Below are 16,111 nucleotides of genomic sequence, written 5' to 3' on the forward strand. Positions count from 1 at the left end.
CAAACAAATTAAAACCCATTACCCCAATGAAGAGAAAGGCATGGTCAAACAGTAAATAGAATGGGGAATGTGAAGATTGGGGTGAAGGGAATGGGACAAGAGGTATCAGCAACAAAATGGGCTTTAAGTTTTGTTTGGACGCCATGTTTTGTTACTGTCAGTCTATCAGAGAATCTTTTGCATGTGTGAGCTTTGAAAATATGCCGGGCTACCATTTACTATTATTATTACATTTGTACATACCTGTACATGCCTCAGTATCAATTCATATACATAGCCAGTGTACATGTCTCAGTATAACTTCATATCACATGACATATATAGGTGATATAAATGTCAAAAAGTTTTAAATATTTTGTGTTTTATGTCATTTGTTAATATTTTTAACTTGAGAACATAAAAAACAAATTAAAAAAAAAAAGATTTTTATTTTTATTTTTTATTTTTTATTTATCAAAAATTTAACTTTGATATTCTTGAAAGAAAATAAGAAGTGGGACGGTGGTCCTAAAAATAAAAATGGGGTGAGCTCCCCAACATGCAAAAGACCCAACATAAACTAAAACAGTGTATAAATAATTACAAAAAAAAAAATTAGGTTAAAAAATAGATCGAGGATCCTTCAAATAATTGAACAATAGATAGCTAACGGTATCTTGCTACAACAATTGCCAAAGTAGAGGTTCTTATTCTCGGTCATATGAGCTCGAGTCGTATTTAAAGTTGAGATGTGTTTTTTTTTTTGGAACATTTTCAAGGTTTATTTTTTTTGGTCATACTCATTTATGAAATTAAACTTTTATTTTTTTTATTTTTAGAATTTTTGAGATATCTTATCTTAAATTCTCTCGAATCGATCTCAGTAATTGTTTTCAAATTTAATGGGTAGGATTTCATCATATTAACAATAATAATTGTTAGTACAATGAAATCCCAATTATTTAGCTTAAAAATAATGATTTAAATATATATAAAAAAAACTTATATAATAAAATAGCATAACCAAAAACTCTAATAGTACTAGTGAATCCTAGAACGTAATTCTAGGAGCCTACAAAAAGGAAAAAGATTCCTGTATAACAGTTGTGCAGGTTTTTAGGGAGGGATTTGATTCTTACACTACACCATCACAACAACTGCACAACAACCCTTCACATGAGAGTGAGTATCAGTGTGTGGGGTCCATCCTCATGTGAGGGCTTGTTGTGCAGTTGTTGTATTGGTGTTATAAATCTAACATTTTCCTTGGGACATGTGGTGGGACCCATCGCGTAAGTCCTACCCCATATCTCTACAAAGGTGCACAACAGTTGCACAACTGTTGTGCACCAATCAGGTCTCCTGCAAAAAAGGGGTTGTAGACTCTACTTCTCTCGAGCAAATGGACTCGACACTCCAAACTAACCAGAATAAGTAGGTTTCAGAACCCCTTTACTACTCCACTACCATTCAAACATTTCAATCAACATTCATATACGGCTTAACAAATTTTATTTATATTTTAGTTAAAAGAAAATAATATTTTTTATTTTTATTTTAGTTATTCATTTTATTTTTTTATTTAATATATATATATATAAAGCTGTATTAGGCTAGTTATTTTATTCTAAAAATTGATGAGTTGCTCACTAAAGTTTAATATATATATATATATTTCATTTGTTTAACTTTAGTGAGCAACTCTTCAATTTTTAGAATTAAATAACTAGCCTAATACAGCTTTATTTTTTACCTAAATTTAAATTTCGATTAGCTATAGTAACATTTTGGCTACCGGGCGTGAATGCTCGGATCCGAATTCTAATTGAGGTTGAGTTCATTGCAAGTTAGTTATCTATTCGTACCAAGTCACTCTTTTACTTTTGACCCATATAATTGTGGTGGGCCGGCCCAGCTCTTCAGCTACCACCACATATACTTGCTAAAACCCTTTCCAATTCTTTTGTTCTTGGGGGGTAAAACCCTTAAACCCTAAAACCCTTCAATACCTCTCTGTTTCATTTCTCAATAGCCATGGCGTCCATGGCGAGCAGAATCAACCCGCTCCTCACCAGCCTCCCACACTTCCTCACATGGAGGTCCCTCGGCTTCCGAACAGTCTGCATGGGCCGCCTCGGCTTCGCCACCCAGTCCCAGCTCGACGCAGACCCTCCTGCGGCCGTCGCTGGCACGAAGGTCCTCGAGACTGCCAGAGAGGAATTCGAGATTGGCTCGCGCTTGATCACTCTCGAGACGGGCAAGATCGCCCGCTTCGCCAACGGAGCCGTCGTTTTGGGCATGGACGAGACCAAAATATTGTCCACCGTCGCGGCCGCCAAAGGGGACGCTGTTCGGGATTTCTTGCCCCTCACTGTGCGTGTAGATTTTATCCATTTTTAGCTAATTATAATTGGATTATACTTTTTTTTTCGTGGGGGGGGGGGGGGGGGGGGTAATAGAAACAAGTAAAGTTCAGTGTATGTGTGTATTTAAATTGAAATTATTGACATTCAGGTTTTTATCTAAATGGGTGGCAGTGGAAAATGTTTTTATCTTTATTTCTAGTTCAATTTACTTGCTAGAAAGCAGAAGCGAAAGTGTTATTGTAGAACACAGAATAGGCATATAGGATTTTTTGTTGAACTTTGTTGTATGTGAAAACAAATGTGCATTGTTGAGGTTATGATTGGCGCAATAAAAACTACAACAATAAAGGAAATCCAAAGTTGGAGAAAAGATAAACCAATGAAGACTGACTCCAATATTAAGACGAGAAAAGGTCCTTACAGCAAGGATTGCCAATTTGCCATGCATGTTTCTATATTGCTAGGAAATTCTTACAGGCTTGCTCATATTTGAGCCATTTGGAAAGAGCAATCTAAGGAACTTGATACTTTATTTATTATTATTTTTTTTAATTGATAAGATAGCCGTATTTATAAAAAAAAAAGCTCTGTTGCTCTACTATCCCTCGTTATTTTTGTGGGTCTTAATGGATTTTTCTTCTTACAAGGTTGAGTATCAAGAGAAGCAATTTGCCCGAGGTGTTATCCCAAACACATACATGCGGAGGGAGGGAGCTCCAAGAGAGCGTGAACTTTTATGTGGTCGTCTTATTGATCGGCCAATTCGACCACTATTTCCTCCTGGATTCTACCATGAGGTTCAGGTATGTTGTTACTCTTTTGATTGGTTAAGGAGTATTTTGCTAGAGTTCTTGTTTGTGACTTTTTTACTCTTAATATATATCCACTAACATCTCCTGTTTCATAGGTTATGGCAAATGTGCTTTCTTCCGATGGAAAACAAGATCCAGATGTGATGGCAGCTAATGCGACATCAGCTGCTCTTATGTTATCAGATATTCCTTGGGGTGGCCCCATTGGTGTGATACGTATAGGGAGGATTTCTGGGCAATTTATTATAAACCCAACCATTGATGAGGTAAGGTTCAACCTTCGATCTTAATTGTCTTTGATGGATTTCTGCATGTTCTGTTTTCTGGAAGCATCACTTACATTATTGTCTTGAGGACCTTTTAGGTTACAGTATTAGGTTTTACTGAATGTTGTGTTTGAAAAATTTTATTTTCTTCCTCCATGTTTGCTGTCCTTTAAATGCTTACTTTGAAGTTAGTCTATTTGCAGAGTTACTGCATATGTGGTAAAACTTTTGGTTACTCTATTTCCTTATTTCTTTCATCACTTTTTTCCTTTTATGTTCTTCTTGAATTTTATGATCACATTTTTTTTTACATTATGGAAAAACAAATTAGTAGGGAGACTCATTTATAAGGCCCTTAGATGAGATACAAGTACCTTGCAGGGAATTATATGCACAATGGACAAAAATAACTTAGTTTATGTCAATAGCCATGATATTGACCTTTGCACTGCTGCCTCAGTGTCATTTGCTCCTTTCCCCAGCGCTTAGTCCTATGGTATTCTCTTTGAGATGCTATTCCATTTCAGTTTCTTGCTGTCTCTGAAAAACCTTTCGTATTTCATTGTTTTTTTTTTGATAAGTAAGAAAAAAAAATAATATACATTTTTTTGCCATAGTAAATGAACTGATGTTCCCGGAATTCAATTTGCCATAGTAAATGAGTCATACGTCTTTTTTTTCATAAAGAATAATATACATTTTTTAGTCTACAGAAGAAGAATATAATGAAATAACATAAAGAAATATATAGCTTTTGCTGGCATGTAAACTACTAAAATAATCTAAACATAATTATTATAATGTCTTGTATGCACTTCGATATTTTTAAGTTGCAAACTTTCTTAAAATATTTATTGTTTAATAGCCTTTTTTCTAAGCACTTTCCTTCTTATTTTTCAGAATGATGTCTCTTAAAAATGATACCTTTCTAATTTGATAAACTTTGTCATTCACACTGCCTAGCATAAAATTGCTTTCAAGTCTTCTTGCAACTGTGTGAACATTGTTATTATTGGCATGGAAGTCTACATCCTCTTTATATAAGTGGGTTTCCTTTCCTATTTTCTTATTTGTACTTGTTGGTTTAATGCAGCTAAGCTTAAGCGATCTTAATTTAGTATATGCCTGTACAAGGGACAAAACTTTAATGATTGATGTGCAAGCTCGTGAGATCTCAGAGAAAGATCTAGAAGCTGGTTTAAGACTGGCTCATCCTGAGGTAAGTCTTGGAACTTGTACAAATATTCGAGAGTTTTTTTTATTTGTTAAAGGCTACTTAGATGCTTGACTTTAACATTCAGGCAGTGAAATATCTTGAACCTCAGATCAGACTGGCTGCTAAAGCTGGTAAGTGTAAGAAAGAATATAAATTGTCTATGGTGTCAGATGGAACACTGGAGAAAGTTAGAAACTTGGCAGAAGCACCTATAGAGGCTGTTTTTACTGATCCTTCCTATGGCAAGGTACACACTACCATTGTTGATGATAACAAGCATTTGGTTTTGGGGAATTATTTTCCATCTCTCTCTCTCTCTCTGCATGATTCATGTGTGTGCGTGTGAAGGTATGGTGATTACACTGTCAATTTTTTTTTTTTTTTTTTTAAGATTTTATGGTGTTATAATTTAAATCCAGTTTGAACGTGGAGAGGCTTTAGAGAAGATTACACAAGATGTAAAGAGAGCACTTGAAGAAGAATGTGATGAAGAAAGTTTGAAAGTCTTACCCAAGGCAGTAGACACAGTGAGGAAAAAGGTATTCAATGCCACTGTAACTTATATGGAGATAAACTTTTATGCTCTCTGAAATACTCTTCAACACCTTTTATCATATTCGTGCTTCTTAAACACTGATTACTAGATATGTTTGCCCTTCTTTTCTCTTTCTTGGAAAGTTCTAGAATAACAGCTTCAACCAAATGAATTGCTATTCAAGAACACATTATTCTGTCTATCTTTTCTTTCAAATTTGATTATACACAAGTTTATCTGTGATTTTGGGGGTTGATATGTATCAGTGTGCTGAAAACCTTTGAAATCGTGAATTGGGTGATAGTACTGGACCATATAGTATTATATCTATGATATAATATCGAGATATGACATTAATTTTCGTGAGAAATTGTATGGTTTTTAATATGGTATGTCTACTTATCAAAATTTTTTTTTGCGAGAAATTCACATGAATTTGGCTGTTGGATTCTCTAATAGGTACTGTAGGCCTAGTGGTTCTATTATTTAGTTATGTATCTCTTCTACGCTTTATGCTTATCCCGCTCTGAAATCTTTGAAAGTTTGGGATTCTTTGTGTTGTATAAACATATCAGGTTGTACGCAGAAGGATTATAAATGAAGGATTTAGAGTTGATGGGAGACATCTTGATGAAGTGAGGCCTTTGTATTGTGAAGCTGGTAGTTTTCCTATATTGCATGGGTCATCAATTTTTAATCGTGGAGATACTCAGGTGAGGATGCATGTTTGCTTTATGCTTTGATGGGTTAAGAGTTAGATACCTGATTTTTGAAATGACAAAAAGAAAAACTAAATTTTACTATGTTTGAGTATTTATGAGTTCTAACGTAAGCACACGATAATCTTATGTATAGGTTCTTTGTACTGTAACACTTGGAGCACCCGGAGATGCTCAACACTTGGATTCCCTTGTTGGTCCTCCAACAAAGCGCTTCATGCTTCACTACAGTTTTCCACCATTCTCAATAAATGAAGTTGGTAAACGTGTTGGCCTGAACAGGCGTGAAGTTGGGCATGGTAAATAATTTACACTTCTGTCAACAAAATTTAAGTTAAGAATGAATAGATGAGATTTATTTTTGTGTTTACCTTCTGAGGATGCTTTTATTTGTTTCACAAGTTCAGTTCATGATTGTTTAGCTGTTTCTGTTTTTTTTTTTTTTTATAAGTAATAAACCAATCTCATTGAAAGCGTAAGGCGCCCCTTAGTACATTGGGGTTTCTGTTTTAATTTTTGAAACGTTAACTTGGTTAATTTGGACTCCTACCTACCCTTTGCTTACTCCTGGTTTTGTTGATTTACAAATGATATGAGTCTTTATTCAGAAGCAAGAAAGTAATATTACAGCATGAAATAGAATAGAATTGCTTTATGTAGACAACATAGTTAAGTTTGTATGAAGTTATGGTTGTGAAATCACCATTGAACTTTAAAAAATAAGAACCAAACACAATAAATGCAGGTGGAGTGAACCAAGATTGGTATACGGGTTCACTCAGGAGTAGTCTTATCACACTTTAAGGACTGTTAGCGAGACTTTTGCCTGCATTTGAGTCGGTCCCTTTCCAACCCTATGAATAGGACAAGCATTTTTAACCTGGACCTGAGTGGAACTTACCTGTCTGAAGCCAAATTCTAGTTTGTCATCATTAGGGGCGCACAAAATGTCACAGACCAAAGTACATTAGTTCCTTGTAGATTGGATAATTGGATAATTGTTCTGTTCTTGAACTGATCCCAATCTTAAGAAAGAACTTGAAGCATCTAAGTCATAAGGGATGGCTTAATTGAAGAAGATTGAAGACTGCTTCAAACTTCTTAACTGCTCGAAAAGCTTTTCCTGCCACTTAATGTATGCATCTTGAAAATCACATTTTATCAGCCTTCAGGAGTCTGATGATACAAAAAGTTTGTACCCATCGTATGCTTACTAGAGCTTATTCCCATTATTGCATTTTCGCTGTCTTGGTTTGCTATCAAAAAGGGACAAAGTCACAGAAAAATTGGAGTTAGGAATGTCAATCCCGCATAAAAGAAGTGTGCTGTGTTTCCATTTGACGTGAGTGATTGTTATATCATTTGCTGCTTGACACCAGAGCATCCTATAACACTTAGATTCATTTTTCTTCAGACGCAAAGATTTCTGTTTGAAATGCACAATATCATTTAAAACAACATAAAATGCCTACCTTCTGGGAAGGAAATTGTAAAAAATGTTAGAAAAAAGTTTTAATAAAAAGTAATTTCTGCTATGGTATGTAGGAACTCTTGCTGAGAAAGCTCTGCTAGCTGTATTACCTCCTGAAGATGATTTTCCCTATGCGGTCCGTGTCAACTCAGAGGTCATGGCCTCAGACGGTTCAACATCTATGGCGACTGTCTGTGGAGGTATTCTTTTCTTCCTATCAAAGTTGTGGCTCTTGCCATGCCGTTACTCCTAATTTTTTTTGTTATTTGCTTGCAAACTGGGGAGTCCATTTTCTGTTGTTCCATAATCTAGATTAATCTAATAGGCTAGTATATGTGTGTGTAATTTTGTGTTGGAAGTAGAGTTTGTATCATGTTATGTTTGTTGCTGGATCTTTATAACTCCTTTAACCTTCAAGATCAACCACGATAGAATGGCTTGAGTTTCTTTTGTGAATAAATATTCTGCATAACATATAAGCCTCCTCTTTTGTAGGCAGTATGGCATTGATGGATGCTGGCATTCCATTACGCGAACATGTAGCTGGTGTTTCAGTGGGTCTGGTTAGTGAAATTGATCCATCAACTGGAACAATTAAGGACTATCGTATATTGACTGATATTTTGGTGAGAGTTCTACTTGGCTTCTTTGTATTGTCCTCTGCATTGTGGTTGTCTGTGCAAAATTCTTTTGATACTGCTGTTTTCTTAATTTAAATTCTGAAGATTTCCAAAAGCCAATAGAGACCTTCACTTCCTCATCTTTCGAGTTATATGTTGATATCTTTTTCTCATAAACTCTTTTTCAATTAAGTGCTTGAATCAATGTTTCCTTTTAATGGAATAAGTAATTTGATTCTCTGTGGGGACTTTGAATTAGCACATTGGTCTTCAAGTTTTCACTTTGGAGCTTTTAAAACCATATTAATATGTTTGGAAAGGCAAGGCTCTCATGACGTAGGGTAGTGAGCCTTTGTGGGTCTTGAGGCGTTTTGTTTTCGGGTTTTAGGTTGTTTCCTTGTGGGTTTCGTTGGGTTGTTTTGTGGGCCGCTTTGGGTGTTTCTTTCAGGTTTTGGGGTTTAGCTCTTTGTGGGCTTCTTTTGTGCATTGGTTTTGGTTGTTCCTTTGTATACTTCTTGTGTACTTAAGGGCATCTTACGCTTTTATTTTAATAAAACTACCATTACTTATCAAAAAATTAATATGTTTGTGTTTGAAGTTTTAACTATTACATATAGGTTAAAAGTCCAAATGTTTACTAGTGGCCTATTGCCAAGTCGCATTAAGAGTTTATTATATATTGGATTTCCCTAGGGACTGGAGGATCATCTGGGAGACATGGACTTCAAAATTGCTGGCACGCGAAAAGGAGTTACAGCAATTCAGTTGGATATAAAACCTGCTGGAATTCCTTTAGATATCATTTGTGAGTCTTTGGAACCTGCACTTAAAGGTCGTCTTCAAATCCTTGACCACATGGAGCGAGAGATCAATGCACCGCGTACTCAGGGTGATAGGAATTCTCCTCGATTAGGTTGGATTTTATACCTAACTGAGCTTTTGAGTTCTGTTTAAGTAGCAAGCATTACTGTGGTGATAGTACCTTTTGAGCTTGAGTATTTATTACCATCATGCAGCTACCTTAAAATTCAGTAATGATGCCCTGCGTCGCTTGATTGGACCTCTAGGAGTTTTAAAGAGAAAGATTGAAGAGGAAACAGGTCTGATTCTTACTTGAGAATGTCTTACACAGTATTTTCACAAATTATTAAGCCCACCACTTGAATGCGTATGATTTAGTCATTTGGGGTCTTTGTTTATAATTTGACCAGTACCTACCTTTTTTGGATCCTTGCAAATCTCAATACGGTTGGTGTGGACTCTTTTTGTATCTTATTATTTTCATGAAATAACACATACATATGGGGGAAAGTTTTTCCTGGTGATATTAGTAATGTTCTTTCGGATTCATATTTCCACATCTTCATACTTGTCTTTGAGCAATGATCCATGCCATTTGATCCTCTTGACACCATGTATCCATGTTTCCATAATTATTTTTGAATGAAGATCCATGCCATTTGCAAGTGCTTAACACCAAAATACTCTGCCTTCAAAATTTATTTGGATAGGCAAACTGAATTATTCTTTGTTAGTCCTTATAAATTTTTTTTCCCTGTCATTTAAAAATGTCCTTTCTTCGTAAACATTTTTTCACTTTTCCTGTTTTCTAATTTTAGTTATTTGATAAATAAACTTTGTTACTGTAATTTTTATTTCTGACAGATGATTTTTGTCTATTAGATGTATTCTATTAATCTATTTTAAGAGTGGACTTGTATCTTGCTGCGGCCATGAAACCAAATTACACACCTTTTCAATCATATTTGAAATTGCTTTAATATCTCAAATATGTGGATATTTATTTAAGTCACTTTCATACTTAAGATGGAAAAACCATCAACTTTGGTTCTTACATACTTTGGGAAAGATCTGTTCGATGCTGCAATATTGAGATTATGTTAATCAATTCATGGTTGTGTAACTTATCATCACTTATCTAATAATCATTTTTTTATGCCTACCATAATACAGGTGCACGAATGTCTGTAAGTGATGGAACACTTACCATAGTTGCTAAGAATCAAGCTGTAATGGAAAAAGTATTAGAAAAGGTAATAATTTCTTTCAATTGAGCTACTATATTCCAAATTTAATTGGCTTTTTTATTTAAGTAGCGGTAATTTTAACTGGTTCCAATTCCTTAGGATATGAGGATCTGTTCCAGTACCAATAAAATGAAATTATGCTTCAGAACTTTACAACACTCCTTCCTCTGGAGGAATAAATTAAAGAAAACAAAAGCAACACATACAAACACACAGAAAGAGAGAGAGATTATGCTTCATAAGTTTCCTCATGGTTTTTTGGCTGCAATTTTATTATTAAAAGCACGGAAGTTTGACATACTGATGCATTTTAAACAGGAGTGCAACTCTTGTTTAAGTTGATCCCATTCCAGGTAGTTTTGGAACCATAACCTAATCTAGAACTGGCCAACTTATTCATAAAAAAAAAACTGAACTGACTGAAACTGTACTTGGTTTCTCTGCATGTGGAAATGATTGGCATGATTCATAGTTTTTCCATGTGGCTTTTATGGTTAGCCAGTAGTGATTTAAGTACATATTTGTGTTCTGTTTTAACTGCCTTTCATTTTATTCTGTTCTGCAGGTTGATTTTATTGTCGGTCGTGAGATTGAAATCGGAGGGATCTATAAAGGTGTTGTAACTTCAGTAAAAGAATATGGTGCATTTGTGGAGTTTAATGGTGGCCAGCAAGGCCTTCTACACATTTCTGAGTTGTCACATGAGCCGGTATGTATAAGGGAGAAGTGCTACTTTAGAGAAGTAACTGGTGTTCATTAACCCACATCCCATCCCTAGCGCTCTCCTTTTCTTTTCAAATGGTTTGTCTGCTATTCTGTCAACATTTTTTAAAAACTTTATTTGAGCATCCTTCATTATAGATCCAATGATAGTTGCTTGAACACCTATTGTTCATTCGAGTGTTTTGTAAATTTAATTTGTTTTAATGCTTTAAAAATTCTTTTATTTGGGCAAGTAAGACTGGCAGTTGGAAGTTCTAATGTTGTTGAAGTTAAAGGTGCTTCGAAGAACGGGTGAGGACAAAATGTCCTTTGGTCAATGTTCTGAGAATGGAAATGATAGCCTATGTTTTGATGGGAGAGATGGCCTCTGATAGAAATAAGATGGTGGAAAAAGGATTTGTAGCTAATCCTTTTATTTGGGATATGGGCCGTATGGCATTTCAGATTTGGCTGGGGTATATTTGGTTCTATATTTTATGTCAGTTTTTCAAGGTTCCTTTAGCCTTTCATATCATTTTCCATTAGATCTATTTGTGAATAGTCATGCGATCTCCTATTGCACTTAGGAGTTTTGCATATAAAGATCATTTTTTATCCATCCATTCATGTATTATTTTGCATTTTACTTGTATAAAAAAGAAAACGTATTATTTTGCATTTTTGAATGTTATTGCTTTTTTCTTCATTAATGTAGATCTTCCATTTGATCAGGTCTCCCGGGTTTCAGATGTGGTATCTATTGGCCAGCAGGTTTCTTTGATGTGTATAGGCCAGGATGTTCGTGGTAACATCAAATTATCCCTTAAAGCAACTTTACCTCGACCTGGATCTGAGACAAATTATGTGGTTGAAGGATCTGTTCCATCTGCGAAAGAAGAACCTAATATTTGGGCATCAGTTGAGGAAGTCTCTGATGGCCAAGAAAATCAGAATTCCACATCAGAGGAGTTGTCAGGGAGCAAATATGAAATGAGTGGGTTAAACCCCTCTACTTCTTCGATACCTACAATTCTAATTCGAAGTGCTGCAGAGTGTGATGAGGAGGAAAAATCTGCTGCTTGGAGTCAGAATCCCAAGAGTACCACTAATCCTGCTGGTGCTTCAAAATCAGAAGGAAAGTCAAAAACATCCTGTCCTCAGGGTGATTCACAATTTTCTGATTCTATTATCTCTCCAACGAAGAATGTTAAGTACTCAAAACGTGTCTTGGAAAATAGAGAGAAAGAATCCCATTCTATCCTCAGAAGTCAAGATGGAGATGGGAATAAGTATGATTTTGCATCTCTCTTACGTACTAGTGATGATTTGATTGATAAAATGGATGAAGCCAAGGGTCCTATAAGTGCAAAAAAGATGAAGATTGGAACAAAACTTACTGCCAAGGTTTATCAAATTCGCGCACATGGGTTGGTCCTTGATTTGGGTGGAGGACTTCGTGGAATGTATCGGTTTGAGGTATGTGCCATCCTGTTTTTATGTTTTTGTAATAATCGAATTCCTTTCTGCTTCTTATGATCTACTTCACGCTCGAGTATAACTCCCTTCTTCCCACAACCTTTTGGCTTGGTTACAAGAATCTTGTTTTGCTAGGACATATCTAGGTCAAAGTTCTGTTAAATTAGAGGGTCAAATACACTTTTTGTTCACATAATTTGCTAGTGGTTTCAATTTATGCCTATTGTTTTAATTTGTTGAAATTGTTTCAACTTGGTCTAAATCATGATGGAGGCCAAACGAACGTTACTAATTCTATTTTCATGACTTGGAAGCTATGCAGTTGATATGGCTCTTAAAAAGGTCGAGATAGGTGTGACTCAACTAGCTGGCACAACAAGACAGCCATATCAACTAAAAATTCATAATTTTTGTTTCAGTTTTTTAATTAACTCAAAACAGACATCATGAATGTCGTCCATGATTGTCACACTAGAGATATGTTTGAAAAAAGCCTCATTGCCACATTCATTTCACTTATACCGAAGAAATTAGAGGCCATAGACATCAAGGATTTTCGACCAATTAGCATAGTGGGGAGAGTGTACAAAATTGTTTCCAAAGTTCTAGCTAACATGTTAAATATGGTAGTGGAGAAGATAGTTTCTAAGCCTCAGAACGCCTTCATCAAGGGTAGGCAAATTCTATACTTTGTTCTCTCTGGTGCCTATCTCATCAGTGAAATATTAACTTTCTCAGAGCGGCTCACGATTGGGAGGTGAATCTCTTTACCTTGTTCTTCACCTTCTTGTATTTCTTCAGAATGAGAGGGGGTGGTGATGATAAGCTTTGTTGGGTACCCTCCAAGAGCGGGTTGTTTGAGGTCAAATCATACTATAACCTTCTTATTCCCCATGCTAGTAGTCCTTTCCCTTGGAGGGGTTTTTGGTGGAATGAAGTTCCCTTGTGATTGGCGTTCTTTGTTTGGACAGTCGCATTATGGAAGATCCTCACCATGGACAATCTAAGGAAATGACAAGTCATTGTGGTTGAGTGATGCTGCATGTGTAAGATGTATGGGGAGTCTGTGGATCATCTTTTACTCCATTGTGAGATTGCCGGTGCTCTTTGGAATACTATCTTTAGCAGTGTAGGGCTGGCTTGGGTTATGCCTAGTCTACTGGTTAATCTTTTCGCTTGCCGGAGAACGCTTGGTGGTAGGTTTCAACTTGATGCAGTTTGGAAGATGATTCCATCCTGCCTTATGTGGTGTATTTGAAGGGAAAGAGATGAAGTTTTGAAGATCGTTAGAGGACTTTAGTGGAATTGACTTTATTCTTCAGGACTTTTTTATTGGGTTGCAGCTTCTGGCTTTAATATTTCAAACTTTCATTTTTTAATATCTTTTTTATGCTTCTAGCTAGGTGTCTCTCTTGTATATTTCATGTGTACTTGGGTTGTGACTTTATGCTTTTCAATGAATTTGCGATTACTTATATAATTTTTTTTTTTTAAAAAAATATAACAAAACAAAGAACAAAAACTAAAAACTAAAAAGAATTATTTCTATCTAGTAGTTACCACCACCATTTGAAAATCAAATTTCCCTTGCACCTCTGATTTTTCTAACCATTATAATGCTACTAACGCCGATAACTCTAGCTCGTAAAACCCCCCCGACTCAAGCCCTCTTGCATCTACATTAAATAACCAAAAAGAAAACCCTCAATTTGTCCCAAATTTATCAATACCTCTTTCAAAGAAAATTGTAAACCAAAATCAACCAAAGCTGAGACATGTTCAAGCCAAGAGCTTGCCTATGGCTGCAAACTTCACTAGAATTTCACTGGTGGCCATGGGCCCATGGGGATGGCGGTTTGTCACACTGATACTTTGGGCTAATCCAACCTTGAGTGAGAATGAGTTTTTCCTGGCATTGGTGATTGCACTACTGTTATAGACAGCGAGAACACCATATTTAGCCATTGCCCAAGTGTTCTTGAAATTGTCTGCTCGAAGAAGAAAACAAAAGACAGTGATTGACGTGTGCTGTTCAAGTGGTTGGCTTAGGCTTTTTTTAGTTAGAAAGGAGAAAATATATCGAGTGGAGTTTGATGATGGTCTTAGATGGTGGTGGAGAATGTGGTGGTTATGGTAGTCAAAGAGGGAGGTTTCTTCAAACAGAATGAATGGGATAGAATCAAGAGAGCACTCATCTTCCGGTGGGATTGGATGCTTTCAGCAGTTACCGGCTGGCTTGTTATGATGGCGATGAGGAGGGTGGTTGGGATGGTCACTATTCTCTTTTGTGACAGCAAGAGTGCTATCAAAATAGCACACAATGAAATACTAACTAATAGTTTTAGTTGTTAAGGGGACAAATGCCAATTAATGCGATCCTCTTTAAATGCTATATCAGCTTCATAGCTGCCATGTCATAAGAAAATGCCACATGAAAAGAGAATCAGTAACACCTGTTTGGCCTTCATCATGATTTCGACCAAATTGAAACAGTATTAAAAACTCAAGGATTTGATTTGTAAAATCATAAGGACTTAATTTAAACTGCCAACATATTGCAGGGACCACATATATTTTAATCCTAAATTATACACCACCATGTCTTGTGCCACTACTTACTACATATTAAGTTGGTCATTCTGCACCATCTCTCTCAGTAGTTCTGTTTATCTGGTTGCATAATTTGACCAATCTTTTCTCTTGTCCTTAATTTGTGCTGCCACCAACTTTTCATGAAGATGACATATTTCAATTTTTGTTCTTCTTTGTCTTGACACACATTAATCCCAACATCCCATTTCAGCAATGATAGGCTGCTCTTGTAGCTGATTTGTAGAGCTTTAATTTGAATGGTGTAGAATCAGTTGCTTTACAACATTGAGTCACTCACTTCATTCATCCTGCTCCCTGCTTACTCTCCTTATAGATTTTTATTTAAGACAAACTGATGCAAAAACGTTACATATAGCAATGATTAAAGTTTTATTTACTTTCTCGAACCTCTTGGCCATCTCTAAGGATTAATGCCTAACAACTAGCTATGGAGAAACTAGCTAGAATAATAGGAGACCATCTTGCGTTATGGATCATTGTTGGGCTTTGAAATGACAGTAAAGCATGAATGCCTAAAAAAATGAGAGATACTTTTCTTTCCCTTACATTTGGGTCCATGAAGATTACCTTCTGCCTTGTTTTGCCATGCAGAGTAATGGAAGAAGGGATTTTGGGCTTGGCGATGAGTTGCGAGTAGAGTGTTCAAGCTTTTCTAGCAAGGGAATTGCAGTATTGTCTTTGGTGGATGATCAATAGTATTGTATCTACAGTTCTTCTATGAGATGGGAGCAGCAAAATAATTGATCTCAAGAAATTCTTGTAGCGGCTGGGAAATGTTAAATTTTGGCAACCTCAAGGGGTAGTTCAATCAATTGGGGACCACGCCTCTTGAAGTGAAGGTCACTAATTCGAATCTCTCTTTCCCTCTCCCATTGAGGTCAATTATGACCTGCCCAAATCCATGAGAATATCATAAATGTTGGGGCTCAGTTCAAGATCAATTCTATATGAAGCTTCCTCAACTTCTGCAAGTAGAGAGAGAGTAGTATTTTGGAAATGCCCTAACACAGATTAGACAACCTGACATAAAATCGTAATTGGGTAGGTGTTCCATGTATCTTTTGTAAATTATACATTATTGCTATATTATGTAAGTCTGTCAAAGGGGATAAGAAAGTTCATATATATGGAGAAAACAGAGAGGAATATCACCAATGATGATGGTTTCTGACCCTTTAAAAATGGGTTTTTCTTTCTCTGGTCATCTGTTGCTGCTTCATTTTGTTGTTTGTTCGCTCTGCATCATTTGAACTTGGGGTGAAATAAATAGGGATAGAAAGAGAAAAGA

The 16,111-nt window shown here is 36.0% G+C and overlaps 1 protein-coding gene across 1 annotated transcript; it reads left to right on the forward strand.

Annotated features, from left to right (window-relative positions):
- Positions 1 to 1,958: 1,958 nt before the first annotated feature.
- Positions 1,959 to 16,018, forward strand: LOC133859871 (polyribonucleotide nucleotidyltransferase 2, mitochondrial). Its single transcript, XM_062295427.1, has 16 exons — positions 1,959 to 2,352; positions 2,993 to 3,148; positions 3,253 to 3,423; positions 4,517 to 4,642; positions 4,725 to 4,886; positions 5,059 to 5,178; positions 5,750 to 5,887; positions 6,030 to 6,192; positions 7,439 to 7,564; positions 7,860 to 7,990; positions 8,678 to 8,897; positions 9,001 to 9,084; positions 9,959 to 10,038; positions 10,598 to 10,741; positions 11,467 to 12,210; positions 15,415 to 16,018. Exons 1-16 carry the CDS (start codon positions 2,014 to 2,016, stop codon positions 15,517 to 15,519), a joined length of 3,009 nt encoding a protein of 1,002 aa, XP_062151411.1. The 5' UTR covers positions 1,959 to 2,013; the 3' UTR covers positions 15,520 to 16,018.
- Positions 16,019 to 16,111: the final 93 nt, after the last annotated feature.

Source organism: Alnus glutinosa, chromosome 2 (genome assembly GCF_958979055.1).
Source record: "Alnus glutinosa chromosome 2, dhAlnGlut1.1, whole genome shotgun sequence".
Classification (NCBI taxonomy): Eukaryota; Viridiplantae; Streptophyta; class Magnoliopsida; order Fagales; family Betulaceae; genus Alnus; species Alnus glutinosa.